Source organism: Hyaena hyaena, unplaced genomic scaffold (assembly GCF_003009895.1).
Source record: "Hyaena hyaena isolate Hyena2069 unplaced genomic scaffold, ASM300989v1 scaffold_213, whole genome shotgun sequence".
Classification (NCBI taxonomy): domain Eukaryota; kingdom Metazoa; phylum Chordata; class Mammalia; order Carnivora; family Hyaenidae; genus Hyaena; species Hyaena hyaena.
The window spans coordinates 1,596,690-1,624,617 of NW_024080843.1; the positions used below are offsets into that span (position 1 = coordinate 1,596,690).

The following is a 27,928-nucleotide window of genomic DNA, read 5'->3' on the forward strand; positions in this document are numbered from 1 at the left end:
ACAATGCTGGCACATAGTTGGCATTTCAATAAATGTTTGTTATAAAATGAATTAGTTTCATATATTAGTAACTCTCATAGTCTCTTAACTATTTTTTAAGAAAAAACATTTATAGGTGTGGGTCATTTAGTTTTCTGAGGTTTTTGTTTGTTTGTTTTAATGTTTGTTTTTGAGAGAGAGAGGGAATCCCAAGCAGGTTCCGCACTGTCAGTGTACCCTGAGCCACCCAGGAGCCCCTAAATGTAGGTCATTTGTAAATCAAGGGACATCAATATTTAGAAATCCAAATAGTGTCATGTAGTATTTTAAAATGCACCCTTTCCAAGTTCTGATATTGGAATATTTATTTTGGGTTTTTCTGAGGAAAATGTACAGTAAGAAAAGGAACTTTTATAAGCTTTTAGATATAGGTACCAACTTTCAAATAGTAATACCATAAGAAATATTTGTGCCCAGGAGAATCAGATAATCAAATATTTATTCCTAAGTGTTGTGTAACTCCTTTTCACCAGGGAAGATACATAATGATACAGTTTAAAATCATTTGGTGGCTATAGAAATTATTTTTTATTTGTGGGTCACCTTACAGACTTCATTATTTGAACTGTAAATAAATCACACTGTGCACCTTCAGGAAATTATGGTCTCCTTTGCTTAAAAAAAATTCTTATAAAATGGATTTGTAATGGTTAAAACAGGAGAATAGAACCTGGGGCTGCCTCTCTTGACAGCCTGAAGGTACCCTTATAGAACCTTCTGGCTTTCCAGGTAAAATAGTTAAAACCACAGTAAGATCATCTGTATGATCCTGTCTAGGCTCTAATATTCTACAATTAAAAAACCTTAATTATTTTGAGCAACTTTTTAAGAGTTCATCAAAAATTATAAAGGCTCTGATAATATGTGTCCTTATTTCTGTTATTAGATGATAGTACTTTTTATTCGTAATTGATTTTTGGTAGGCATCCTCAGATTATTTCATGACTTCTTAAATTCCCATTAGTTATTATTGTTCAATTTTTGTCTTTAATTTTCTGTTTTAGAAAGGGCTAAGAACTCTGTGTATGGCCTATAAACGGTTGACATCTAAAGAGTATGAGGAAATAGATAGACGTCTATTTGAAGCCAGAACTGCCTTGCAACAACGGGAAGAGAAATTGGCAGATGTCTTCCAGTTCATAGAGAGAGACCTGATATTACTTGGAGCTACAGCAGTGGAAGACAGGTAAAGCTATGTAGTTTTCCATATAGGATGGAATTGGTAGAATACTCCTCAGTATGCCATACAAAGGCTTTAAGCACCTGTTTTATGCTCCAGCTTTACTTCCCACCACTGCCTACTTCCACTTTATGCTTCAACAGCACTAAACCGTCTATAGTTCTCTGAACAAAAACTCTAGTTAAAACTATTCTATTTTGTGCCTTTGTTCTTTGTCAAGGCTGTGCCTTCTGCCTGGATGACTTTTCTTATCCATTTGTGAATATCTTTATAAAATATAGCTCAGATAGTACCCCCATTCCAGGAAGACCTTTCCTTACCCCTAACAGGATTAAAAATTCTATTCTCTGTGAAGTATCCATGTTTTGTAGGTAGTTCTGTGTTGTTCTTGTGGCAGTATAATTATTTCTTCGAAGACTTTCTCCTGTGTTAGTTTGTGAATTCCTTGAGGCCTATTTAGTGTTTGTTCCTCACCATCTATCTCCGTAAGAGTGTTTGCAATTTTTTAAATTTAGGTTTTCATTTACTTTTCATTTGTCCTCATGAGATTTCTGAAGACTCACCTGAGGTTATGTCATTCTTTGTTGTCCACAACTTGATTTTTGAACTACTGATGTGAGACGTTTTCTTAGAAAGAGCAGTCTTCTAATTTCAAATTTAAGATTTTCTAATAAAATAAGAGTTTATGAAGACCATATACTTAGTTTGGTTCTATGAAAAACAACTTTGAAGATATATTCTTAAGGTATAAAGTTGTAGATGTTATGCTAACCAAATGATGACTTACTGTGTTTATTCTTGTTTCCTCCCAAATTAGGAAAAAATTGAATTATATCGCTGTACTATAACATTTTTAGGTCAGGGAGAATTTACCTTACATATACTATGTGGTTTATAATTGAAATAGTCAAAGAAGTATTCTTACTACCAGTGTTGTTTTTTTATTTTCAGGCTACAAGATAGAGTTCGAGAAACGATTGAAGCATTAAGAATGGCTGGTATCAAAGTATGGGTACTAACTGGAGATAAACATGAAACAGCTGTTAGTGTGAGTTTATCATGTGGACATTTTCACAGAACCATGAACATCCTTGAACTGACAAACCAGAAATCAGACAGTCAATGTGCTGAACAATTGAGGCAGCTTGCCCGAAGGTAAGAATGTAATTATCTGGGTCATGAGTTCAGGGGTCAGCAAGCTATGGCTCATGGGTCAAAGATGGCCCACTCCCTGTTTTTTATAGCCTATGAGCTCAAAATAATTTTTATATTTTTAATGGGTGAAAAAAAATCCAAAGAAGAGTAATATTTTGATGTGAAAATTTATGAAATTTAAATTTACATGCCTCTAAATAAAGTTTTGTTGTAACACTGCCACAGTCATTCATTTACATATCATCAATAAAAGGTTTTGCACTTCAGCAGCACAGTTAGGTAGTTGTGACAGAGCCCTTAGGAAGCACTTTTATCGTTTCTCGCTGCTGCTTGATTTACTACAGGTCACAATGACACCATTCTAACTCAGTAGTGTTTTGAGTGCCACACATATTGCCTTATGACATTTTACTGTATTTTTATTAGTATTTATCCATCATGCTCAAACAAGAAAAGTGGACTTGTAATATTAAACTTTTCATGCACAGTAGTGTTGATTGTTTTATTATCAAATTAGGAGTCATAGCACTGTGTTTATTACTCAGTGACACTTTAATATGCTACCTGTTTGAAAAGACATATTCAAAGATAAAATATAAAATCTCAATACAGATAGTTCCATTGTGTTAAAATATAAAATCTCATTATAGATCAGCATTAAAAGGTGGACATTTGCAATTGATTTTGATGATAGGGAACACTAACTTTTTTTTTTTAATTTTTTTTTTAATGTTTTATTTATTTCTAGGGGAGAGAGAGAGAGACAGCGTGAGCAGGGGAGGGTCAGAGAGAGAGGGAGTCACAGACTGAAACAGGCTCCAGGCTCTGAGCTGGCAGTCAGCACAGAGCCCGACGTGGGGCTCGAACCCATGAACCGCGAGATCATGACCTAAGCGAAAGTCGGACGCTTAACCGACTAAGCCACCCAGGCGCCCCAGGGAACACTAACTTTAAACCTCAATTAAGCAAAATGTTATTTCCCCTGCTTCCCCCCGCCCCACTAGAAAGAAAAGATTTCCATTCTTCTCACTGGTAGATTTGTATTACTTAAAAAATTATACTCAATTACTATTATGAAATATTTTTACTTGATCTATAAATTTTTTTTCAAAATCTGGTTCCTCTGTTTTAACATAAGTACCTTTATTAAATTCTCAGTTTAGCCTCTTGGCCCACAAAACCTAAAATTGAAGTATTTACGTCTTTCTCTTTACAGAAAACACTTGACAAACCCAGATCTAGTTCACATGACTAACTGGGAAATTAACATGCATTTTATTGTTCAGAGATAGTTTCATAAGTATTTATACTTTAAATTCATTCTTTGTTTTCTAAGTCTCTTTTTAATAGACAGATCAACTTTATTTAGGAGCCCCTTTAACAGATTAATTTTTCACAGTGATTTCAGGATTGCTTCGGTGTAATCATTAGGGTTGTTCAGGCATCTCACAGGTACCTATCATTTGTGGCCTTGTGATGCTAATACAGAAAAACAGATCTGAAAAGATAATGCCTACAGTTTTCAATGTACTTTCAGAGCTTTATTCATATTTGTTATGCAGGCATTGATAAGGTACTGAATTCTGGATTTCATCAAAGAAAAACTTACTTGAGGGTGTTTTAAAGAGAGTACAACTCTGAGAAGGTTCTTTGCTTGAGTTCAAAAAAGCTGTTGATCTAGGTAATTACACTATACTTTGGGAGTAGCAACAACACCATTGTGGCTGCTTAAACATTTAAGTACCATAATGTCAACAAGAACTCCCTAACACATAAAAATTAATTTTTAAGAATCATTTACTTTATATATGCCTTCTAAAATATTAATTCTGTATGAAAGTAACATTTAAAAATACTGAAAATGAGGAAGATAATGGAATATAACATAATACAGCCATCTAAAGATAATTATTATTTGTATTTTATTCTTTAAGTGTTCTGTATATGTGCTTTTAGTGAATCTGTTAAGATTATCTGTATTGTTTATCTTCCTTTTGTACAAAAGCTATATTATAAAGTGAACATTATAGTCTTTTTTAAGGCTTCCTATGTGAAATTTATATTCTATTTTAGAGATACCATCTTTGGTAGATGGTATCTACCATGTAACTCAATAGGGTTCTGATTTACAGACTTCCAGGAAACATCTTTTCTAAAAATTTTTGGTGGAAAAAAGAATTCCGTTCTTTTGAAAGCTTTACTTTGTATACCCATTCCTTCACAAACCCATATTGGTGCTCTGCTATCTAGAATTTGGAACACAAAGTCATGTAAGGTATATTGTTTACTCTCAGAATACTTAACAGTGGTTGGGAAAACAGAAATCAATAATTGTGATGGACCTATCACAACTGGATTATAACAGGCAAGAACAGAAAATTGTTGGTAGACAAAAGAGGGAAACTTAGCCTAGACAACAGAGCTCTGTAGAAAAACTCAAGACTGTTGTCTCCTAAAAGAACTGTTAACTAGTCAGAGAGTAACACCAGCAAGCAAAAGGGGCAGCATATGCAAATTTCTAGAATGAGAGATGGACTCATTCAAGGAGTTGACAGTAATGAAGTATGGCCAGAGAATGCAGTAGATGGGAAGAGGGTATAGGAAATAATAAGACATGAGGCTACAGAGATGAACAGATGTACCTACTATGTGCCAGAACTGTGAGGTGCTTTCCCATATTTTGTAAATATTATCTCATGGATTGTGAGATAATATGGTGACTTATAAAGAGGAAACTTAATTTAGTGTGCTTAGGATGGTTCCAGAGGAAAACTGATCTCTCCCACTCTTGGCTGCTACCCCTTCTTCTGAGTCATGGTTCTCGGGCAGTACTTAGACTGAATAAACACATTGGAGGCCACACAGTTTGCTAAGTAAAGTTTGACCAGTAGGGAGGAAAAACAGTACCTTTCAGGTACAGGACAAGTAATTTAAAAAAAAATACACATTTTAAAAAATTTTATGTTGTAAGAGATAATTGTTTACCACTTATTTGTTACAATACAACACAGTAGTATTAGGCAGACTGTGAAAGATACCATTTTGACTCATAAAACCTTTTTTATAAGACTAAAATCTATCAATTTATATTTAGTTTTTATAGTTTGTTGCTCATTTAATTGTTTTCTTACTTCTTATTTAAAAATGGAGACAACAGGGGCACCTGAGTGGCTCAGTCAGTTAAGCAAATCTGACTCCTGATTTCAGCACAGGTGATCTCACAGTTTGTGAGCTGGAACCTTGTGTCCCTAGCGATAGTCTCTGCACTGATAGTGAGGAGCCTGCTTGGGATTTTCTGTTGGCCCCTCCCCCACTTGCACGTGTGCACACTCTTTCTCTCAAAATAAATAAACTTAAAAAAGTAAAAATGGAGGGTTCAGTTACTATGGAAGACAATATGGAGGTTGCTCAAAAACTGAAAATAGAACTACTGTGTGCTCCAGCAATCCCATTTCTGGATATATATCCAAGGAAAATGCAGTTACTATTTGAAAGAAATATTTGCACCCCTCATGTTCATTGCAACATTATTCACAGTAGCCAAGAATGGAAACAACCTCAGTGTCTGTTGTTGGATGAATGGATAAAGAAAATGTGCATGTGTATAAACACACACACACACACACACACACACACACACAGGAACATTAGCTGTAAAAAAGAAGGAAATTTTTTTGCGACAACATGGATGGACCTTGAGAGCAGTGTGCCAAGTGAAATAAGTCAGACAGAGAAAGACACAAATATATGTGAAATCTAAAGAAGCTGAACTCATAGAAACAGAGTAGAATGGTGATTTCCAAGGCTAGGGTGTAGGGAAAATGGGAAGATGATGGTTATGTAAGATGAATGAGTTCTGGGATTCTAATGTATGGCACGGTAACTGTAATTAACAGTACTTACTGGATTATATACTTAAAAGTTGTTAAGAGAGTAGATCTTGAGTTTATCACCACACAAAAAGATGGTAATTACATGAGGGGATTTAGATGTACTCATATAGCATATACCAACAGGGAGATGCTATCCATGTTCCACCATAGTACTATCTGGCATTACTAGAATCCAGTGTAGATGTTAATATCAAAAACAGTTCTGATTCATTTATTCCTTCTTGCTCACATGGTAAATCTAGCTCATGAATTTTCCTGGATATTGTTGATTTCATTTGCTTTTTTAAATTAGTACTTCCTAAATGTATAACTAATAATTTTATATTTTTGCAAGATTTTTCATATACTTCAGGAGAATATACTAAGAGTTATATGCTTTATAATTCCCATTTTAGAAGATATAGTTACTCAATCTGTATCAGGTCATTGCAAAATTGAATATCATCTGTTTTATTCATCATATCAGTCACTCTCAGTTTTGCTTAATCTCAGCTTTCAGGTAATATAACTCCATTTCTTCCCTGACATATCAGTTTTATAACAATAAAGCCTGCGGGTAAATGGTCCATTTTTTTGTAAGAATTTTTTGTTTACCAGATGTAAATAAATAATGTGGTTTCAAAATATATTACAGAGAATACAATTATTTTCTCGTAGAATTAAAGAGGATCATGTGATTCAGCATGGGCTGGTGGTAGATGGGACTAGCCTGTCTCTTGCACTCAGGGAGCATGAAAAACTATTTATGGAAGTTTGCAGAAATTGTTCAGCTGTATTGTGCTGTCGTATGGCACCACTGCAAAAAGCAAAGGTATGTTTGTGTTGTAAAATGTTCCATAAAGATACTGAGAGCTAAAAGTAGTCTTTAAGGTTAATGCCTTATCTAGTCCTATTTGGTAGTATGCAGTATATGAATCTTACTAAGTCAGTCACTTCTCACATTATGAATTTTAACCATATGCATTAGACCTTTGGAATTTTCAGAATGAATATTAGTTTCAGCTATTCATAATGACCTACAAAGTCTTTGATGGGTGGCAGTTTGTGAATTTTCTGAGACACAAATTGAACTTTGATAATTACAGTTTCATAAGTTAGTACTTAACTGGTGAGGAAGTCTGGAAGATTTCTGTTCTTCTGCAACTTCAGGTGGTTCTGTGGATCGCAGCTAATTTTTTATTATCATAAAGTGGTAATTTTCTGTTAAAAGTGGCTATTAAGTGATAAAAAGTTAAAAGTAAAAAGTTAAAATGCCAACTATCTTGTGATTTGAAGCTGTATAGAGGAAATACTTAAAATTTTGGCTAAAAAATGAAAGGCTTATACAAATATTTTTTGTAATTCAAGATTTAAAATTTGGGCCTTACACTGTATCTTTCACAAGTATCCTTTGAAATGCACTCCTACACACTGATTGTTTCTCATATGGGTCTAATAAATTACATCCAACATTGTTTTGGCTTCATGGAGTTTTATTAAAATGCCTGTATTATTGTAATACCCAGTCTATGGAGACTACAGTTGGAGATCAAATACAACTAATACCTAGGTTCTTCATAAATGTATGTTCAAGAATTCCAAAGAAACCTTTCTTTTAACTTTATTAACTTAAATCTTGATTGTGTTTTTAAATTTCTTAAATTTTATGACAAGAGAAAACAGTTACCTTCTGTCTATCAAATAAAAAGAATAATTACTTGAGAAAGAGAATATTTTGCCTGATAAAGTTCAATTAAGTATAATTTTTAGCACAGTTAATTATTATTAAACTTTTTACACATTTAAGCTGTATTTAAAAGAGACTTGCTTCCAATCATAAAATCCAAAGATAATATTCTCTTTTGCTATGTAATTTCTGACAGACATTCTTAACATCTCAAAATATGAACCCCATTGCAAATTATTGTCTAATAATATTTTTTTCAATATTCAGCTGTTCTTGTAACAATCATTTTGATAAATGACTATATAAATACAAGAAAATTGAAATTTTATAATAACTAATTAGTTGTATGTCTTTCAGGTAATAAGACTGATAAAAATCTCACCTGAGAAACCTATAACATTGGCTGTTGGTGATGGTGCTAATGATGTAAGCATGATACAAGAAGCACATGTTGGCATAGGTGATTGATTTTTTTCAATTTTTAAAATTGGTATAATTGGTGATTTTGAATTTTCCTTTTGTAGATTAAAATGCAGTATCAAATATATGCATACAATGTGGTAATATATCAGTGTATCTGCATCAGAAGCCCATTATAATTAAGTCCAATATTTAAGATATTTTAATTACAAATTTTCAAGGAAATAAATACCACATTAGTGAATTTTATCTCTGCCATTTCTCCTTCATAATAAAGTAACTTTATTTTACTTGCCATGTTTTACCTTTTGAAGTACTTGCTCACATTATTATTATAATTTTTAAGCTCTAAATTTGTGATTTACGTAGTTGCCCTCATGGTTTCAGTTCTTTTAGAGTGTTATTATTTATTATCTTTTTCAATCTAAAGATTCTGCAACTCATTCTAATGACAATTTTAGAAACAAATTATACCAAACTATTATAATAAATAAATATGTTCAAATAATATTTCTTTTTATTTAAATGTTTATTTTTGAGTGAGAGAGAGGACGATTGAGGAAGGGGCACAGAGAGAGAGCCAGAGGATTCCAAGCAGGCTTTGTACTGACAGCAGAGAGCCCCATGTGGGGCTGCAATTCACGAAGAATTGCAAGATCATGACCTAAGCCAAAGTCAGACCGTAACTGACTGAGCCACCTAGGCACCCCTCAAATAATTTTCTAATTTAATAACCTTTGTTCTAATTTCTTTTCTATTTTTGCCTAAAATTTTTGTTGTGTTTAGAAGACTTACATCATTTTATTATATTTAAATATCAATCATTTCCTATGTAAACTATATTCAGAGCTGCCTTCCTAAATAACTTTATTATGCAAATTCAGAAGCAAAGGAGAAAGGTATGAAGTTTTTTTAATGAAGGATAAAATCTTAGAGTTAGAAAAAAGCTAATTCCTCTTCTGGAATAACCTCTATAATGTCCTGTGATAGATAGTTCTCAGGCATAATATTTGTAGAGTAAGTTCTCAAATCAATTCTTTACTCTGGGCTAATTAACTTTTCATTTTGAAAACTTAAATTTTTTTTTAATTTGTGTACTGTTGTTTACCATAAATCTCCATAATAATTTGATCATAACTTCCTATACCTTCCTATTAAAGCATAAAAAGATACAATAGTTAAAACAGTTTGATTCTAGTATGGTAAAGGAAAGACCAGTGAGTAGAATAGATCAAACATCTGGAAATGTAGTTTTTAAAAAAGGAGATGTTTCAAATACATAGGGAAACAAATTATTTGATAAAGAATACTAATATAACTGATTTGGTATTTGGGAGGAAAAAAAGTTGGGTCCCTTTCCACTACTTAGAGCCAAATAATTAGAATGATTAAATATTTAAAAAACTTTAAAGAGCACAAAAAGTAATGGAGAAAAATATTTAATGAGTAATCTTGTAATTTCAGGTATGGAAGGATCTAATTTTCAGTAAAAAAAAAACAAAAAAAACCACAGGGTACTGTAAAGGGAATGATCAGTCTGTCTGGCATAAGTAAATACACTCAAATTCAAATTTTAAACATGAAACTAGTAACGAACATTTTCATGTGTGCCTGGGTAGCTCATTCAGTTAAGCTTCTGACTCTTGATTTTGACTCAGGTTATGATCTCATGGTTTGTGGGATTGAGACCTGTTTGTGGGATTGAGACCTGCATCAGTCCTTGTGCTAATACCACAGAGCCTGCTTTGTATTTGATTTCTTTCTTCCGCTCTCTCTGTCTCTTTCTCTCTTCCCCTTGCCAACTTTCATGCACATGTGTTCTCTTTCTCTCTCTCTCTCTCTCCCTGTCTCTCTCTGTCTCAAATAACATTTTTTAAAAATTAAAATGAGTATTGAATACATGAAAAAAGTGTTCAGCTCACTAAAAATTTAAAAAATGCAAGTTAAAATTACCTGTCCGATGGGCAAAATTACAAAGACAGGTAAAACTTGGAATTGGCAAAGCTTAAAATTAGCACATCTTCATGTACAGTATTAGTGGGAGTGTAAATCGGTATATCCTGCATTATTATGTCTGATAGAATTTTAAATGTGTGCCTGTTGACCTAGCAGTTAGAAATCTAGAAATTTCTTTTAAGAAAATGAATAAAGGGACACCAGGGTGTCTCAGTTGGTTAAGCGTCCAACTCTTGATTTCAGTTCAGGTCATGATCTTGAGGATTTTGACATCAAGCCCCATATGCGGCTCCACACTGACTGTGGAGCCTGACTGTGTGGAGCCTGCTTGGGATTCTCTCTCTGCCCTTCCCCCCACACATGCAAACTCTCTCTCTCTCAAAATAAATTAAAAAACATGTTTAAAAAATGAATATATTCACAAAGATGTTATAAAAAATGTCCAAAATGTATTAAGTGACAGTAGCAGATTACAAAACAAATAATCTCGTTTTGTTCATTTGTTTGTATATATATTAAATACACGCCTGACAAGGGGGAGAAGAAGGGCGGAAATGGTGGGGGAAAGGGAGAGAGGCAAACCATGAGAGACTCTTGAATGCTGACAAAAACTGAGGACTGATGGATGTGGGGGGAGGGGGGGATGGGCATGGAGGAGGACACTTGTGGGGATGAGCACTGAGTGTTATGTGGAAACTAATTTGACAATAAACTATTTGTAAAAAAAAAAAAAAATACGCGCAAAAAAAATGCAGATGGGAAAATTCTTAAATGTTATAGACCCAAAATAATGGCCTTCTCTAGATGTTATGAATATAAGTGATTATCTATCTGTATCTAGCCATTTTGGATTTTTTTTCCTTTTATTACCCAAGTAAAAAATTACAGTTTTGAAAAATGATTTTTCACAGCTGCTTCCAGATTGAAAAAACGATTAAGTGATGAGTGTGCTAGCTTTTCTCACTATTAATTACCTATGCAAGAATGAATTTTCAGCAACAATGCATACAGTTTTTTTAAAAAGTGTATTTATTTTGAGAAAGAGAGTATGTTGGGGAGGGAGAGGAAGGGGCAGAGAGAAAGGGAGAGGAAGAATCGCAAGCAGGTTCTGTGCTGTCAGCATGGAGCCTGACAAGGGGCTTGATTCCAGGAACCATGAGATCATAACCTGAGCCAAAATCAAGAGTCTGATGCTTACCAACTGAGCCAATCAGATGCCCTCAATGCATACAATTTTTTAAGTCTTCATTTGCTCTGTTTATTAGTTTATTAGTTACATTTATTGAAACATTTCATGCCTGTTAATCCAGTAATAAACAAAATCAGGGCTTCCATTTTAAATAATAAAGTTCAGTCAGTAAATAAAGAGCACATTTTATTTGACTTATGTGCAAAAGTTTTAAAACCATTAAATTTAATGCTTGTTTTTGCTAGGTTCAAATCATTCAATTTGGATATTTTGATGTTCGTTGGAAATAAGAAAGTTAAAGCTATTTTGCAGCATTCTCTCCATTAGAAATCTATTAACTAGTACTTTGTGTCTGTTAGTATAAACTTGATATTCTTATTAGATCCTTAACTTCCAATATTATTTTTATATTAATTGTATGATATTCTGAGTCTTTGACGCTTGATGTTACATGCCTGTTATGTATTGTAGCTTTGTTTTAATTACGTATTTGATTTAAGTGGAACAACCTTTTGGGAATCTACTATCCACTCTATACTATGATATAGTGATTCCAAGTCCGGGTACAACTGCTATAGATAATTAAGATATTTGCAGTTAAATCAGTAAAATCACACTTCTCAGTTATTAGTGAACCTGCCTTTTTGTCTTTATTACAGGAATCATGGGTAAAGAAGGAAGACAGGCTGCAAGAAACAGTGACTATGCAATAGCTAGATTTAAATTCCTCTCCAAATTGCTTTTTGTTCATGGTCATTTTTATTATATTAGAATAGCCACCCTTGTACAGTATTTTTTTTATAAGGTGAGTTTCATGGAGATATAATCATTTATTGACAGTAATTTAACATTTTAATTTAAGGTATATGATTGCCATTCAGATTATTCTTATAAGTTGTTTCTATAAGTAAAAATAACTTATGAAATATACTTTGGTTATTGTTATACATCTAATGTGTGCTGACAGAAGGCAGTCAGCGTTGCTGAGCCCAGGTGCAGGTGGTAGCACTGACTGGAAAGGGATGTAAGAGAGCTTTGCATGAAGGAAGAGCTCTCCGAATTGATTGTGGTAGTGGTTACAGGAGTGCATAAATTTGTCAGTATCAAAATTCACACTTAAAACTGATACGTTTTATTCTGTGCAAATTAAAATGTAATTAATTTGCTTCCTTTCGTGTTATTTTTTCCTGAGCCAATAATAAGTTTTAATTTAAGTCCAGTAGAGTGGTTTCAAGCAGAGGTTCTTCATCTTTCTTGTGCCAAGAATGACCTTTTGGTAGTCTAGTGAGATGTATAAACTACTATGAGAGGGGTTTTATATGCATAAAGTAAAATACCTTTTAGGTTTACAAGGAAACTATGTTGAAATACCGTTCTATCTCAACCCTTTTGGGGAAGGTGAACCTCAAGGGAACCCATGCTAGGAGGTACTGACTGCCGAGACATTTAATACAATATAGGGTATTCTATATTGTATATATTCTATAAATAATATCTATAAGCCAATGAAAGAACACACATAGATTTCATATTGCTAATAAAATGATGGCAACTTTATTATAGCTTATTTCTACCTTATTTTAGCTTTTCTATCGTATCATAGCTTTTACTGTGATACAAGTATGTATATTGAAATGGATTTTCATAATTCCATTATTTTAAATATTTTTATTTTAAAGCTATTATGCCCTAAAGTTTAAATGTTTATTTTTTTTTCAGAGAGAGAGTATGAGCAGGGAAGGGGAGAGAGAGAGAACGAGGGAGTGAGAAAATCCCAAGCAGACTCTGTGCTAACAGATGTGGGGCTAGAACTCCCAAACCGTGAGATCATGACCTGGGGATGAAATCAAGAGTTAGATGCTTAACCGACTAAGCCACCCATATGCCCCATAGCCCTATAGTTTAAATAAACCATACTTATTGTATTATATATGAAAACTATTGAATAATAGCTGGAAGGTTGTAAATTCAGAATTATGGCATTGCTTAGCAGTAAGAGGCCAAGGTATTTTCATTCTGACATTTGAAGTGCTGCTTAGAATTCTTTTAGACATTTTTAAACAATGGGACAAGTTCCTATGAGCAGATCTTCTACTTACCATATCAGAAATTGTGTTTCTTGACTCTTTAATAACCGTTCTTAGAAATTATTTCCCTTTTAGACCCAAATATTTTAATTATTTCCATTTAATCTTGTTTTCCAGAATGTGTGCTTTATCACACCCCAATTTTTATATCAGTTCTACTGTTTGTTTTCTCAACAAGTAAGTAAATAGAAGCTTCTGATTTATTCTTTTAGAATAAGGTCTCTGTCTTCAGTTTTTGATAGATACTTGGAGGGACTTTTTACATGTTTTCCTAGTCCTGCAAATAAATAGACAGTACTTCCCTAATTTAATTAGTGTATTTGGTGAGTATAAAATTAATAATATTTATTCTGATTTTCAGTTTGAAGTGACTGTTAATACCAAAATATATTTTAATTCTGGATGCTTTCTAAAAAATAAATGTTAACTCTTAACAGCTTCTTTGAGAATTGTGGTAACTTTTTCAACTTACATGTGATATTTCTGTAAGCTCTATATCAGGCCATGTCAGAGTAACTATTGGAGGATTACCTCATTATTTATTTTTTTTGACTGACAGAATTTATTTGGATTGGGAAGGAAGTTTAGTGATTGAGTCCTGGAATGACATAAAGACTTTATCTTAGAAGCTAGTTCTAAATAACTGATAGAGGCCACCAAGAATGCTACTTTGAAAAGGGTTCTGAAGCTATAGGCTCAGAGAAAAAACTCTGTAATTGGGTAGTAGTAGCTGTAATGAACACATGTGGGTCTTTGGTTGTACACCTGTCACATATTTGCCATCTACTCTGTTTTATTTTGTAGAAAATGAAATTGAAATCCACAGAAATTAAGTAACTTGCCCAAGATCACATAGTTACGAAGTTAATAACTAAACCATACTAGGATCTACTGCTTTAGACCAGTTTTCACAAACCACACTACATCCCTGATTGAGATATTTGTCCCAATTTATTGATATAATAAGAGCCTAACTATCTTAGGATTTTCTTGAGTTGTCTCTATTCCAATCACTGTTTTTGCTTCCATTTACAACTTGTAGCTCTCAATTTCAAATATCTGCTTGGGCATTGATTGCCAGTAACAACGTTTGCTTACTTGAATGAATTATAGAATGCTATAAGAGCATATGATAAGGAGACCTAATCTATTTTAATTAGGTTTTTAGAGACTTTACAGTATAATTTGAGGCAGTATTAATAAAAACAATACATGAAATTTAGGCAAGGTGCTAGGCATTTAGTACCAATAGTAGCACATATAGCTGTTTAGAAGAGGAAGCTTTATCATCAAGGATTTGAACCAGTGTTTAAAGTTTCATGGGTCATACCTTAAAGGAAATGTAGGACTTAGATAGGAAGACAGAGCCATAAAAGCAAAACTGTATGTGTACCCTACCAAAGGAATAGTAAAAAGCCTAAGATGCATGTAGGAAAATTGTGTAAAACAACATCACAGTGACCAAATTGTGGAGAATCTTGAAGTGTAGCTCCAGTTCCACATCACTTGACATAACAAACTGTTCCATTTCCCACAAAGAATATAAACCTAGGAATGTTAATATGATTGTGTCTATATAAGAAACAAATTGGGATTACTAAATTGGATTTTTGTGTAAATTGACAAAGCTATCTAATTTTTATGCTTATATCTAGTAGGCTTCTTTATGATCATATACATAACTAAACACAGTTTAGAATCTCAAAATTCCCACCAATTTCTCTTTCTAGACACTGTATGACAGCGTGTACTTGACTTTATACAATATTTGTTTTACTTCCCTACCTATACTAATATATAGTCTGTTGGAACAGCATATAGACCCTCATGTATTACAGAGCAAGCCTACACTCTATCGGTAAGTATTTTCCTATGTTAAATGTCCATAACACTTCTGAATACAAATAATAGTTACCAATTTTTGAAAGCATCTTATAAATAAGCAAATATATTAGGTAGTGTCACAGTGATTAATATTTTACTAAGGAAAGTAGTTTATGGTTTATAATTATTGGATATCAAAGAAAAAATTTAGTAACTTTCCCAGTGTTTTTAGAAATGAACACTTTTGTACTGGGAATGCATTGGACAGTTTTGTAATTTGCCTTTACTGTTGCAGACCAGTAATATTCCATTTTATGTGCACAAAAAATTTACCCAGTAATTGGTTGTCTCCAGAGTTTCTAAAAAATTAGTTTTCCAGCACTGACAAATAAATGAGTCATAATCAATGCAAAATGCAGGGTTGAGGACATTAATTCCCATTCCAGATCTTCTGGGTTATCCCTGCTTCCCCAGAACCAAGTAAGTAATCACAGAGATATGGAACTATTCCTGAGGACCAGCTTATGGTTCCCACATTAACCTGATGTCCACTCTTAAAGAGGTATTCAGTCATCCAGAAATGGCAGTAACTCAATTTGATTTCCCAGGATATGTGGGACTGAGCTTGACCTAAGATTAACACAGACTATTGTTCTTATATAAGCCTTTGGTGGATATGAAATTGATTAGGAGCCTCACTGTTGAACCAAACTCAAACAACTGCACTAAAAAGAGATAACCATAGTGGCATGACTGAATGTTTACAACAGAAAATACCAGAGACATCAACTTTTCACAAACTGAATTATTATGCCTATATCATGTTTTTTCTAAATGAGAAAATGTATTTGAATATATTATATGAACTGTAAGCTGTTACACAGATGTATATTAAAAGTAGTAATTTTTAAATTCAGGTGTATACTTCTAATATTTTTAAGCAATTTGAAATTAAATATCCATCTTGTTTTTTAGTTATAAAATTGTAATAATTTAGTAGGTAAATAATGAATATGAACCTTAACATGATCCTTTTTCTCTCTCTTTTTTTTTTTTTTTTTTTTTTAAATATACAGAGACATTAGTAAAAACCGTCAACTAAGCATTAAAACATTTCTATATTGGACCATATTGGGTTTCAGTCATGCCTTTATTTTCTTTTTTGGATCCTATTTTCTAATTGGAAAAGATGTATCTCTGCTTGGAAATGGCCAGGTAAAATATATCATTTTTTAAAGAATATTTGTTAATAACTTCATTTAACCTGATCTTTGATAACTTTCTCTCATTAAAAAAAAAAGTAAAATTCAATTCAAATTATAAAATTGTAGGTATTAAAGTGCAGTTATAAAAATATTTCAAATAAAAGTTAAAAGCATTACTATATAGTCTTAATATGAAACTCAAGTTACTAGGCAGTTTTGCTATTCAGAAATTAATTCACACAAGGGGATATATCCTTGCATGCTATTCACTTCAGTATTGTGTTTAAATAATGATTACTGCTTATTTAGTGCTTACTGTTTTGCTGAGTGTTTTACATGCTCCATCTCCATTAATCCTAGTGATAATCCTCCTGGAGAAGTACTGTGATTCACATTTTTCATATGAGAAATGAGGACCTAGTATTTAGTTTTTTGCTTTTAATTTGTGATTTTTTTTTTTTTTTGGTATGCTTAGGTGGCCATTGTTACTCTGTCCTGATTGGAGAGCTCATTTGGCTTCTGGCTGAATTAGACCTCTCTTTCTAGGTTTAGTTAGATGAGTTAGGAGGAAAGGAAGTGACAGCAATGGTACTGTGATAAATTGGAAATGCTTGTCACCTTTAGTTTCCCTTTCCCACTGGCAGTACTTAAGCATTGCAAAATATATTTTGAGACCCAGATACACAAGATTTACAACTGGGAGAATATGAAGTTTTATTTATTAAGGATCAAGCATATCTGTGTACTATACTAGGTTCTGTATATATGAAATTAACTAAACATGCTTGGTCATGGAGCTTAGAGTCGTGTCAGATACAAAAAATATGCAAATAAAATAATAAAATATCCAAGTGCAATGAAGGAAATGGATTTCAATTGTAGAGAGGTTTTTTAACTGAATATTCCTTTAGGCTGTAGTACAGGAACATACATAGCACTGCCACTTCACTTTTGAGGACATGTTTAGCCTGATTTGGACAAAAATAGGATCTTATTTTGTATACTGTAAAGATTACAGCACTCCCCAAATACTACCTTTTATTGAGTTATTTCTTTGTGCCAAGTGTGCGTGTTAGCTTATTAAATTATAACTCTGTGAGAAAAATAATCCTTTTTACATATTAGAAAATTAACCTTGGAGAGGTTAAGAAACTTGCCTCAGGTCACACAATAAATAAATTATAAGAATGGAATTCATATCAGATCTCTGTGACTTCAAAGCCTGTGTGCTTAGCCATGATCCTAAGTTCCTTTGAGAAACAAGTTATTAGTCCAGTGCCTTTCTGCACAGTAGTGCCCCCTGTGCAAGGACCATCACACGTACAGATAGTGAGTATGCCCATTGCTACCTGAAATATTAGGGTGAAAACCGAACAGAAGGTTTGAAAAGTAGAAGGAACATGTCATCCATAAAAGAAAATTAATTTTTTTCTTGCTAGTTACTACTTTGTTCCTGATTTTAAAAGTAATAATGTGTCCATTAAATTTGAAATACATAGGAAAAAATATTTTGAAAAAAATCACCAGGGCCCCTGGCTGAGTCTGTCAGGAGGGCGTGCTAGTCTTGATCTTGGGATTATAATAAATTTGAGCCCCACGTTGGGTATAGAGATCACTAAAAAAAATTTTTAATCTTTAAAAAACATCACTTATTGTCCTTCTACCTCATCATTACTTCTATGATTTTAACATGTTTTCAGACATTCCTTTTTATCTTTTGCCATTTTCCATTAACCTCATAATTTTTATCCCCCTATTTCTCAATGATATCCTTACTGTAGTTCTCCCTTTATTTTTTTTTAATATTTTTATTTATTTCTAGGAGAGAGAGGGAGAGAGACAGCGTGAGCAGGGGAGGGTCAGAAAGAGAGGGAGACACAGACTCTGAAACAGGCTCCAGGCTCCGAGCTGGCAGTCAGCACAGAGCCCGACGCGGGGCTCGAACCCACAAACCGCGAGGTCATGACCTAAGCGAAAGTCGGACGCTTAACCGACTAAGCCACCCAGGCGCCCCTGTAGTTCTCCCTTTATTAAAGCCTAAGTGATTTTCCATGTTATTAAAAATGCTTCAAAAATATTTTTTCATGGCTGCATATGTTTTATTATATGTCAGAATTTAAGTATTCCCTTAACTTGATAATTTAAATTTGTTTCTTTTTTTTTTAACAAATAGTTTATTGTCAAGTTAGTTTCCATGTAACACCCAGTGCTCATCCCCACAAGTGCCCTTCTCCATGCCCATCACCCCCACCCGCATCAGTCCTCAGTTTGTTCTCAGCATTCAAGAGTCTCTCATGGTTTGCCTCTCTCTCCCTCTCCCCCACTATTTCCCCCCTTCTTCTCCCCCTTGTTCCTCCGTTAAGTTCCTCCTAATCCTCCTATACGTGCAAACATATGGTAGCTGTCCTTCTCTGCCTGGCTTATTTCGCTCAGCATAACACCCTCAAGGTCCATCCATGTTGCTACACATGGCCAGATTTCATTCTTTCTCATTGCCATGTAGTGTTCCATCGTATAGATAAACCACATCTTCTTGATCCATTCGTCTGTTGATGGACACTTAGGCTCTTTCCATGTTTTGACTATTGTTGATAGTGCTGCTATGAATATTGGGGTACATGTGCCCGTATGCATCAGCATTTCTGTATTCCTTGGGTAAATTCCTAGCAGTGCTATTGCTGGGTCATAGGGGAGTTCTAGTGTTAATTTTTTGAGAAGCCTCCGTACTGTTTTCCAGAGGGGCTGCACCAGTTTACATTCCCATCAAGAATATAGGAGGGTGCCCGTTTCTCCACATCCTTGCCAGCATCTAGAGTTCTCTGATTTGCTCATTTTAGCCACTCTGACTGGCGTGAGGTGATATCTCAGTGTGGTTTTGATTTGTATTTCCCTGATGAGGAGGGATGCTGAGCATCATTTCATGTGTCTGTTGGCCATCTGGATGTCCTTAAATTTGTTTCTTATGTTTAGTGACTCTTTTAAAATTAAATCTTAAGCATGCTGTATACAAAGACAAAATCTTAATGAAGATTTTTTTCTTTACCATGTATTAATTATTGGTTTCTTTTTTTCTTTTGTAACTCAATTTGTAAATCATTAATTTTTCCCCCTTTTAGCCTAATTGTTCTACCACTCAGATATATACCACTAGAAACTAATCTGCTACCACTCCCTGCCACCAATACTATGCACAGTGGAAAAGAAGGACACATTGGAATCAGCTGAAATGGCTCCACAACCTGACACCTGAAATAAACATTTGAGTGATTTGGGATGAGTTAGGTAACCTCTCAGTTTCCTCATCCACAGAATTATAGGAGCAGAATCCCTACTTTATAGGCTTGCCGTGAGGATTATTATAGAGAGAGAGCATTAGGCACAGTGGCTAGCATGTACAAGTACTCAGTCAGTCTTGACAGTGTTAGTTATTTTTACCATCCAATAAGTATTTTGAAGATGCTGTTGTTCCCAATCCCAACTGATCTACTTCTCCCAGAATCTCTTTCCTCTTTAAATGTGTAAGTTAAAGTGTCCTTGCTGGCCCTCTCAGAATGTGCTCGTTTTAGTTCCAAGCCATTGTTATATTTCATCCCTGGAGCATCTTGCCTCTTTCTCCCAAAGTCTCTCTTAGGACCGTCTGTCCTTTGGGGCTGAGCCCATAGAGCTCTGTCCTTTTGCTCGAGCCCCTCTTATGTCTTCCTATACTGACAACCTTTTTAGACATCTAGCTCCTGTCCCATTGTTCAGCACTGGATGTGTTGATGGTTTCTGTTTTCCAGTTAATTATTCTTGTATGCCCAAGAAATCTACCAACAGTTGAAAGCCTGAAGTAGAAAACATTAGGGGGAAGTGCTGGGAAGAAGAATAGCTGGAGATAAGGATGAAAATAAGTGATCCTGAGAGAGGAGCAGGAGAAAGAGTTGAAATAGTGTGGAGTCCAGGTAGAGCAGGACAGTTCAGGGAAGTAAAGATACCATTCTTTTTTGTATAAGGGTCTAGCAGTATCATGAATATTAGAGGGGTACATTTTCAACAAATATTTTTGAAGTATTCACTCATTCTTAATTTCTCTTTAACTTAGGGAAGAACTACTCATTTTTCATATATTCACAGATCTTTTTAACAAGACTTCCTTTCCCTTAGTAAAATACAAGAGCCCTGATAAATTTTCTCTGCGATTTGGAAGAAGTGGAAGTATATGATATAACTGAATACTTGTGTGTGTGTGTGTGTGTGTGTGTGTGTCCAAAAACTGCTTTTCTATGGGCAGATCTTTATCTTCACAGCACCATTTAAAAATAACAGTGACTAATTTTTAATTATTTTTCTCCAAAACAGTAGAAGAACTTAAATTCATGTAAAATTTGCCTAGCCTTATGCAGGCTTAAGATACTCTTAGTGTTTGGAATATGAGTTAAAACCTGGGGCTTATCTTACAGTGTAGTGGTATCATTGCAAACATTTGTCCAGAAGTCACAGATTAGTAATTTGGTGGATATATTGCATGGGTGATCTTTTCATTTTATTTTCAAAACTAAAAATGAGCTTAACATAAAACTTTAAATTATTTCTGTAATCCAACATAATCAACTTTTTTGGTGTTTTTAAACATACTTCATGGAAAAGTATAATCACCGTTTCTTTTTAAAGGATTTTGACAAAAGTTAAAGTTATTATAAAATATTTGTTAGAGATCTTGATGTAACTTTATTTTTGAAGAAGCTTTGGTTTTTTTTTTTAAGTTTTTTATTTTGATTCCACTTAGTTAATATGCAGTGTTGTATTAGTTTCTAGTGTGCAGTATAGTGATTCAGCAATTCCATACATTGCCCAGTACTCATCACAACAAGTGCCCTCCTTAATCCCCATCATCTATTCAACCCATCTCCCCACTCCCCTCTCTTCTGGTAACCATTAGTTTGTTTTCTATAATTAAGCATACATTTCTTGATTTGTCTCCCTCTCTTTTTCACTTTGCTTGTTTGTTGTGTTTCTTAAATTACATGTTATGAGTGAAATTAGAATGCTGAGTGAAATTAGAATGCTAAGTGAAATAAGTCAGTCAGATATATAACTTAAAAAAATTTTAAGCCCTCCAGGGGAACCTGGCTGGCTTATTAGTAAGAAGAGCATGTGACCCTGGATCTCAGTGTCATGAGTTTGGGCCTCACATTGGGTATACAGATTACTTAGAAATATAAAAAAATGAAATATAAAAAATAAATTCAAATGAATGAATTAAAATTTTAAGTCCTCCAAAAATAATGAAAACTGACTTCCATTAAATCATTTTAAAAACACCTTGAGTTGTATTTGTCATACAGAAAACTACGCATATTTAAAAACAGATAATTTGATACTTTTTAGAAAGTCTTTATTTTAATTCCAGTTAGTTAACATACAGTGTTATATTAATTTCAGGTGTGCAAACAGTGATTCCTTATGTCACCCAACGCTCATCACAAGTGTATTCCTTAATCTTCATCACCTATTTAATCCATCCTCCCACCCACCTCCCCTCTGATGATTATCAGTTTGTTCTCTGTACAAAAGAGTCTGTTTCTTGGTTTGTCTCTCTCTTTTCCCTTTGCTCATTTGTTTTGTTTCTTAAATTCTCCGTAAGTGAAATCTTATGGTATTTGTCTTTCTCTAACTTACTTCACTTAGCATTATACTCTCTAGCTCCACCATGTCGTTGCACATGACAAAATTTCATTCTCTTTTAATGGCTGAATATTTCATTGTATATATATACCATCTCTTCTTTATCTATTTTCAATCAGTGGACACTTGGGCTGCTTCCCTCCTTTGGCTATTGTAAGTAATGCTGCTGTAAAAATAGAGGTGCTAATATGTACTCCACTCATTTTCAGTGGTCTGATATGAAAATGACAAACTAGGCAACTACTATTTAAAATGAGATCTGGCCCAAATAAGGGTTTTTTTTTTAATTTGCTTGTTCATTTTTGGTTTTGTTCTACTAAAGTGTACAAGAACTAAAAGAAAAATGTCTGCAATTAATGATTTGTGCTCCTTATGAAATTATGCCCAGTTTGAAAAACTAAAATAACGGAAATTACAAAAATATAGGATTGGGAGAAAAAGGAAAAGTTTTTAGAGTATTCTAATTCTAGTTAGACTTCTCCAGTGATGTTGGAATTATCAGAGCCTCAGTACCATTCTAAAATATATATTGTACACTCTTCCACCACATTAAAAATTTAATAAGATAGAACATATTAACGAGGAAAAAGTAAATCACCCCTTCATCAAACCTAGGTCTGAACCATTTGCCTGATTAATTAGCAACTCAAGGTAGACTAAGGAGATGAAATTTCAGGTTGTAATTCTGAAAGAGAAAAATAAACTTTTTTTTATACTGTTTACTATTTTTTCTTGAAATTATGATTTCTCCCCTTATTTCCTGTCCTTAATTAATTTCTTTTTCATGCTATACATGTCATCAGCTATTGAAACCTAACCACCAAATGGTAAGAGCTCTGAGTTAAGACTGGAAATATATCATTTTGTATCTGTATTCCCCAGTGAATATAGTATCTTTTATTTCAATTTAAGTGATATAACCACTGTGATTACCAGTCAGGTCATGCAGTTAATTCCTATATGTAGATATAGATTTCTTTGAATAAAATGTTTTGTGACTAATAACAACTTTGATTATCTAATTCATTATAGAATTTCCCTGTATGTTCACTTATTCATGAGACAGATATTTAAAGCACTGGTGATATTCCAGGCAATTGATAGAAAACGAAATTTAGTGTACATTAGAAGAGAACAGAAAAATATACTTTGTGGAGCACCTGGGTGAGTCAGTCAGTTAAGCATTCAACTTCAGCTCGGGTCATGATTTCACAGTTCATTGGTTTGAGCCCTGCGTCAGGCTCTGTGTGTGTGTTCAAGCCCCAGGATGGGCTCTGTGCTGACAGCTCAGAGCCTAGAGCCTGCTTCGAATTCTTTGTCTCCTTCTCTCTTTGCCCCTCCCCCACTTGTGCTGGTTCTCAAAGATAAACATTAAAAAAAAAACTTTTTTAACAAAAAATATACTTTGCTTCTTATCGTGTCATCCAACAATTGATCAAATGTTTAAAATCTATAATAAAGAGAGTTTGTACTGGAGAACTAAACAACCAATTAAGAAAGGTAATTCTTTTATAGATCACTGTATAGTTAAGTTAAACCTAATACAAAAAAAGTTTTCGTCTTTTGTTTATTCTTAAACTCCTTCTTGCCTCACCTAGGACTTTGCTCTTGCAATTATCTTTTCACCTTCCTTCATCATCAATCTGTCATCCTGTATTAGATCACACCAGTCACCATACAAACATGCTAATATTTCCCATCTTCTAATAAAAACCACAGTTCCTTGAACTGCACGTTGCTTTTGCTGTATTTTTTGTGTATTTTCAGAGCAAAATTTAAAGAAGTTATTTTTTTTTGCTATTTCTACTTCCTCTCTCCTCTTCTCCCTTGAACATACTCCTGTGGGGCTTTCGCTCCCAGAACTCTGTCAAAATCATGTTCTTTATGGTTGCCAGCCACCCCTACATTGTTAAATCCAAGAACATGTCTCAGCCCTTATAAACTCAACCACTGGGCACAATTTACTAAGCCTTCCTACCTGCTGCATTATCTTCTCTCAGCTTCTGTAACTTACTTTGGCTTCTTTACTGACTGTTTCTTTTCAGTCTTCTCTTCCTACCCTCAGAATCAGGGCTTCCCATTCTGCACTAATGATATTTTGAGCCAGATAATTTTAATTGTAGGAGTTCATCCTAGGAGTTGTAGGATGTGAAGCAGCATGCCTAGCTTCTGCCCACTAGATACCAGTAGCATATATGCATGCACCCCTCTCCCTCAGTTATGACAAACAGAAATGGCTCCAGACCCAACCAAATGTCCCTTGGGTGGCAAAATCACCCCCACTTGAGAACCACTTTTCTAAAAAAATTTTTTTTATGTTTTATTTATTTTTGAGAGAGAGAATGTGAGCAGGAGAGGGACAGAAAGAGAGGAATACACAGAATCCGAAGACAAGCTCCAGGCTCTGAGCTAGCTATCAGCACAGAGCCTGACGTGAGGCTTGAACCCACAAACCGTGAGATCATGACCTGAGCCAAAGCTGGACGCTTAACCAACTGAGCCACCCAGGCACCCGGAGAACCACTTTTCTAAATAGAGCAGTGGGCCAGGGCTCAATACTCTGACTTTTTTTTTTTTTTAATTTTTTAATGTTTTTTATTTATTTCTGAGAGAGACAGCATGAGCATGGGAGGATCAAAGCCAGAGGGAGACACAGAATCTGAAAGAGGCTCCAGGCTCTGAGCTAGCTGTCAGCACAGAGCTCCACACAGGACTCGAACCCACGAACCGTGAGATCATGACCTGAGCCAAAGTCTGATGATTGAGCCACCCAGGCACCCCTATTTTTTCTTCTTTATCTGTGTATAGAGTGAACTCCTTTTTTCTCATCTAAATACTGCTTATATGCTGAGAACTCTCTGCCAGCTCTCCTTACATTCAAATTATTACCTTCTCCACTTAACAAATCACATCAAATCACATAGGACTCTCAGACTTAAGATAGCTAAACAGAACTTTATGTCTCCTACAGACCCATTCCCTTCCAGTTTTCTCTATATTAACAAATAGAACCACTTTCAGGCAAGTCTAGGAATCATTTTTTTTATTTCACTACTCTCACAGCTAATATGCAATTATACTGGTTCTAGTGTCACATATATCCTGAGTGTTTCTACTTCTCTCCACACCGTCTAGGTCCCACCATTTTTCTCCTGGACTGTAGTTACTGCCTCTGCCTCCTCCTGCTTCTGTTATTGCCTTTTCTACTCTCTATTCACAAAGCAGCCTAGGTGGTCCTTTAAAAATGAAAATTTGATCATATATCTAATGACCTGCACAAAATCATCCAGTGATTTATTACAGTGTAAAAAAATTTTCATCAATCCTGACTCCATCTGCCTGTTGGACTGTTTTTCCTACCATCCTCCCTTTTATTCACTGTACTCTAGCCGTACTAACTGTCTTGTTCTTTAAACAGATCACTTTGTGCTCTTCAGTTAGCACCTCTGCACTTGTTTTTTTCCTGTCTGGAGCCTTTCCACCCACGTGGGCATATGACTGACCCCCCTATTCATTCAGTTCTGCTGAAACATTACTAGTCAAATAGGCCTTTCAGCCCCACTCCAGTAACATATTATCTCCTTCACCTTCCATCTCTTTTTGACATCCACCTCCTCTTAACTTTTATTTTTCTTCATAGTAGTAATCTCTACCTGAAAGCTTGTATTTTTAGGTTTGTTTATTATATGTCTCCTTCACTCTGTGTAAGCTTCATGAGGTCAGGAACTTTATCTTCTTACTGCTTTATTCCCTAGGTCTGGGATGATGCTTGGCATGTAAAAGATGCTCAATTACCGTTTGTTGAGTATACAAATAGTGAATGATCCTTTGTAATTTGGCATACAAGTTTGACTTTATTAAATAAAGAGGTAACATTAAGCAGGAAGAAGTGATCCAGAAAACAGTTTGTGATAAAAAGGGTTTTGAGCATCTTTCTCTTCTGAATAGGGGTATATCCAAGTTTAGGAAAGTCTGAACATTACACATTTTGGCAGGCCCTCTTTAAGGGAAAAAAATACAACTATAAATGCAAACTTAACTGCACATAAATGTGTAACTGAGTGACATAAATAGCTCCATCCCCCTTAACCCAAGCCAATGCAATAAAGCCAACTCAAATTCTCTGTAGCCTGATTCTCAAAATGCCCTCTGCCACTTTACCGCCAACTGGCTCAAGCAGAAGTCAGAATGGAAAGACATCTTAACTGATTGATTTGAAATATATCACTTCAGTGTTGAAAAAGAAAACCAAATTAGGAGGCATCACAATCCTGGACTTTAGCCTTTACGATAAAGCTGTTATCATCAAGACAGTATGGTATTGGCACAAAAACAGACACATAGACCAGTGGAATAGAATAGAGAACCCAGAATTGCACCCCCAAATGTATGGCCAACTAATCTTTGACTAAGCAGGAAAGAGTATCCAATGGAAAAAAGACAGTCTCTTTAGCAAATGAAAAAGCAGTCTCTTTAGCAAATATCTAGAGAAAGACATCACGTTTTCACTTCTATGTAGAATTTGAGAAATTTAACAGAAGACCATGGAGGGAGGGAATTGGAAAAAATAATTTCAAACAGAGAGGGAGGCAAACCATAAGAGACTCTTAAATACAGAGAACAAACTGAAGGTAATAAGTGGGCAGGAGAGAGGGGAAAATGGGTGATGGGCATTGAGGAGGGCACGTGTTGGGATGAGCACTGGGTGTTGTATGTAAGCAATGAATCATGGAATCTACTCCTGAAGCCAAGAGCACACTTTATATAGCTAACTTGATAATATATTTAAAAAAAAAAAGTAAAGACCGATCTCAACAAAATATATTACTTAAGCTAATTTTACAAAACAACAAAAAAGACCATGTGAACCTGTTTCTACAGCCCTCTCTGTGGCCTTAAATGCAAGAGGGAGCCCTAAGTTCTCATCTCTTTTTAAGGAAGAAACTACTAGCTCTAAATCTGGGCCCAGCAAAACCAGATACTCATGGATAGACATGTGTGGTTGTTACCACCTCCAGGCACACGTTCCTTGGCTGCATCAAATATATGTCCCCAAAGCCCAGAAAGAGGTAACAAGCACGCCTCCAGGAGCAGAGCTGAGTGAGACCCATTAAGTATTTACAGGTCATTTCTAGGGATGATAAAATCAAGAAAATGAGGGTTTAATATGCCTTTTCCATTCATTTACTCTTGAAAATCAACTCCCAGCATACTCTCAAATGAAGGAATATTCATTGACGTTTCATTATTGATGATAGTAGCTATTATTTTTTGGTTGCTTATTATCTACCTGGTAGCCCGTCATTTTTACATATCCTAATTCTTACAGAAACCTATAAAGTTCTTCCCCCATTTTACAAATTAAAAAAGATACAGACAGGTTAAGTAATGTTTCAAGTAAATAGCTGTTTATTCAGTAATTTTAAAAAAGCATTCTAATAATTTTTTAAACCAATGGTAAGAACTGACTCTTTCTATACTTAAATAACTTAAACTTCTGGTTCTGTTCTTAATTTGTGGAAATTAAATCCTGACATGCTTTGGGGATTCTGCATTTTTAATAAGCCTCAGTAAGTTTTAGCTATAAATCCCAGAAGAATACTTTCTGACTCGCATAACCACATTTTTACATAGGCTTCTTTGAGAATAA

The 27,928-nt window shown here is 34.5% G+C and overlaps 1 protein-coding gene across 4 annotated transcripts in view; it reads left to right on the forward strand.

Moving 5' to 3' along the window:
- The window catches only part of ATP11B (ATPase phospholipid transporting 11B (putative)), a 126,181-nt gene that overhangs the window by 73,115 nt on the left and 25,138 nt on the right, over positions 1–27,928 (forward strand). For all 4 annotated transcript variants that reach the window (XM_039242339.1, XM_039242342.1, XM_039242340.1 and 1 more), the window contains exons 18-25: positions 1,044–1,225; positions 2,171–2,374; positions 6,925–7,078; positions 8,291–8,393; positions 12,158–12,303; positions 13,703–13,762; positions 15,316–15,443; positions 16,486–16,624. In XM_039242339.1, coding sequence (XP_039098270.1) covers positions 1,044–1,225; positions 2,171–2,374; positions 6,925–7,078; positions 8,291–8,393; positions 12,158–12,303; positions 13,703–13,762; positions 15,316–15,443; positions 16,486–16,624 — 1,116 coding nt within the window. The remainder of the gene's footprint in view (positions 1–1,043; positions 1,226–2,170; positions 2,375–6,924; positions 7,079–8,290; positions 8,394–12,157; positions 12,304–13,702; positions 13,763–15,315; positions 15,444–16,485; positions 16,625–27,928) is intronic.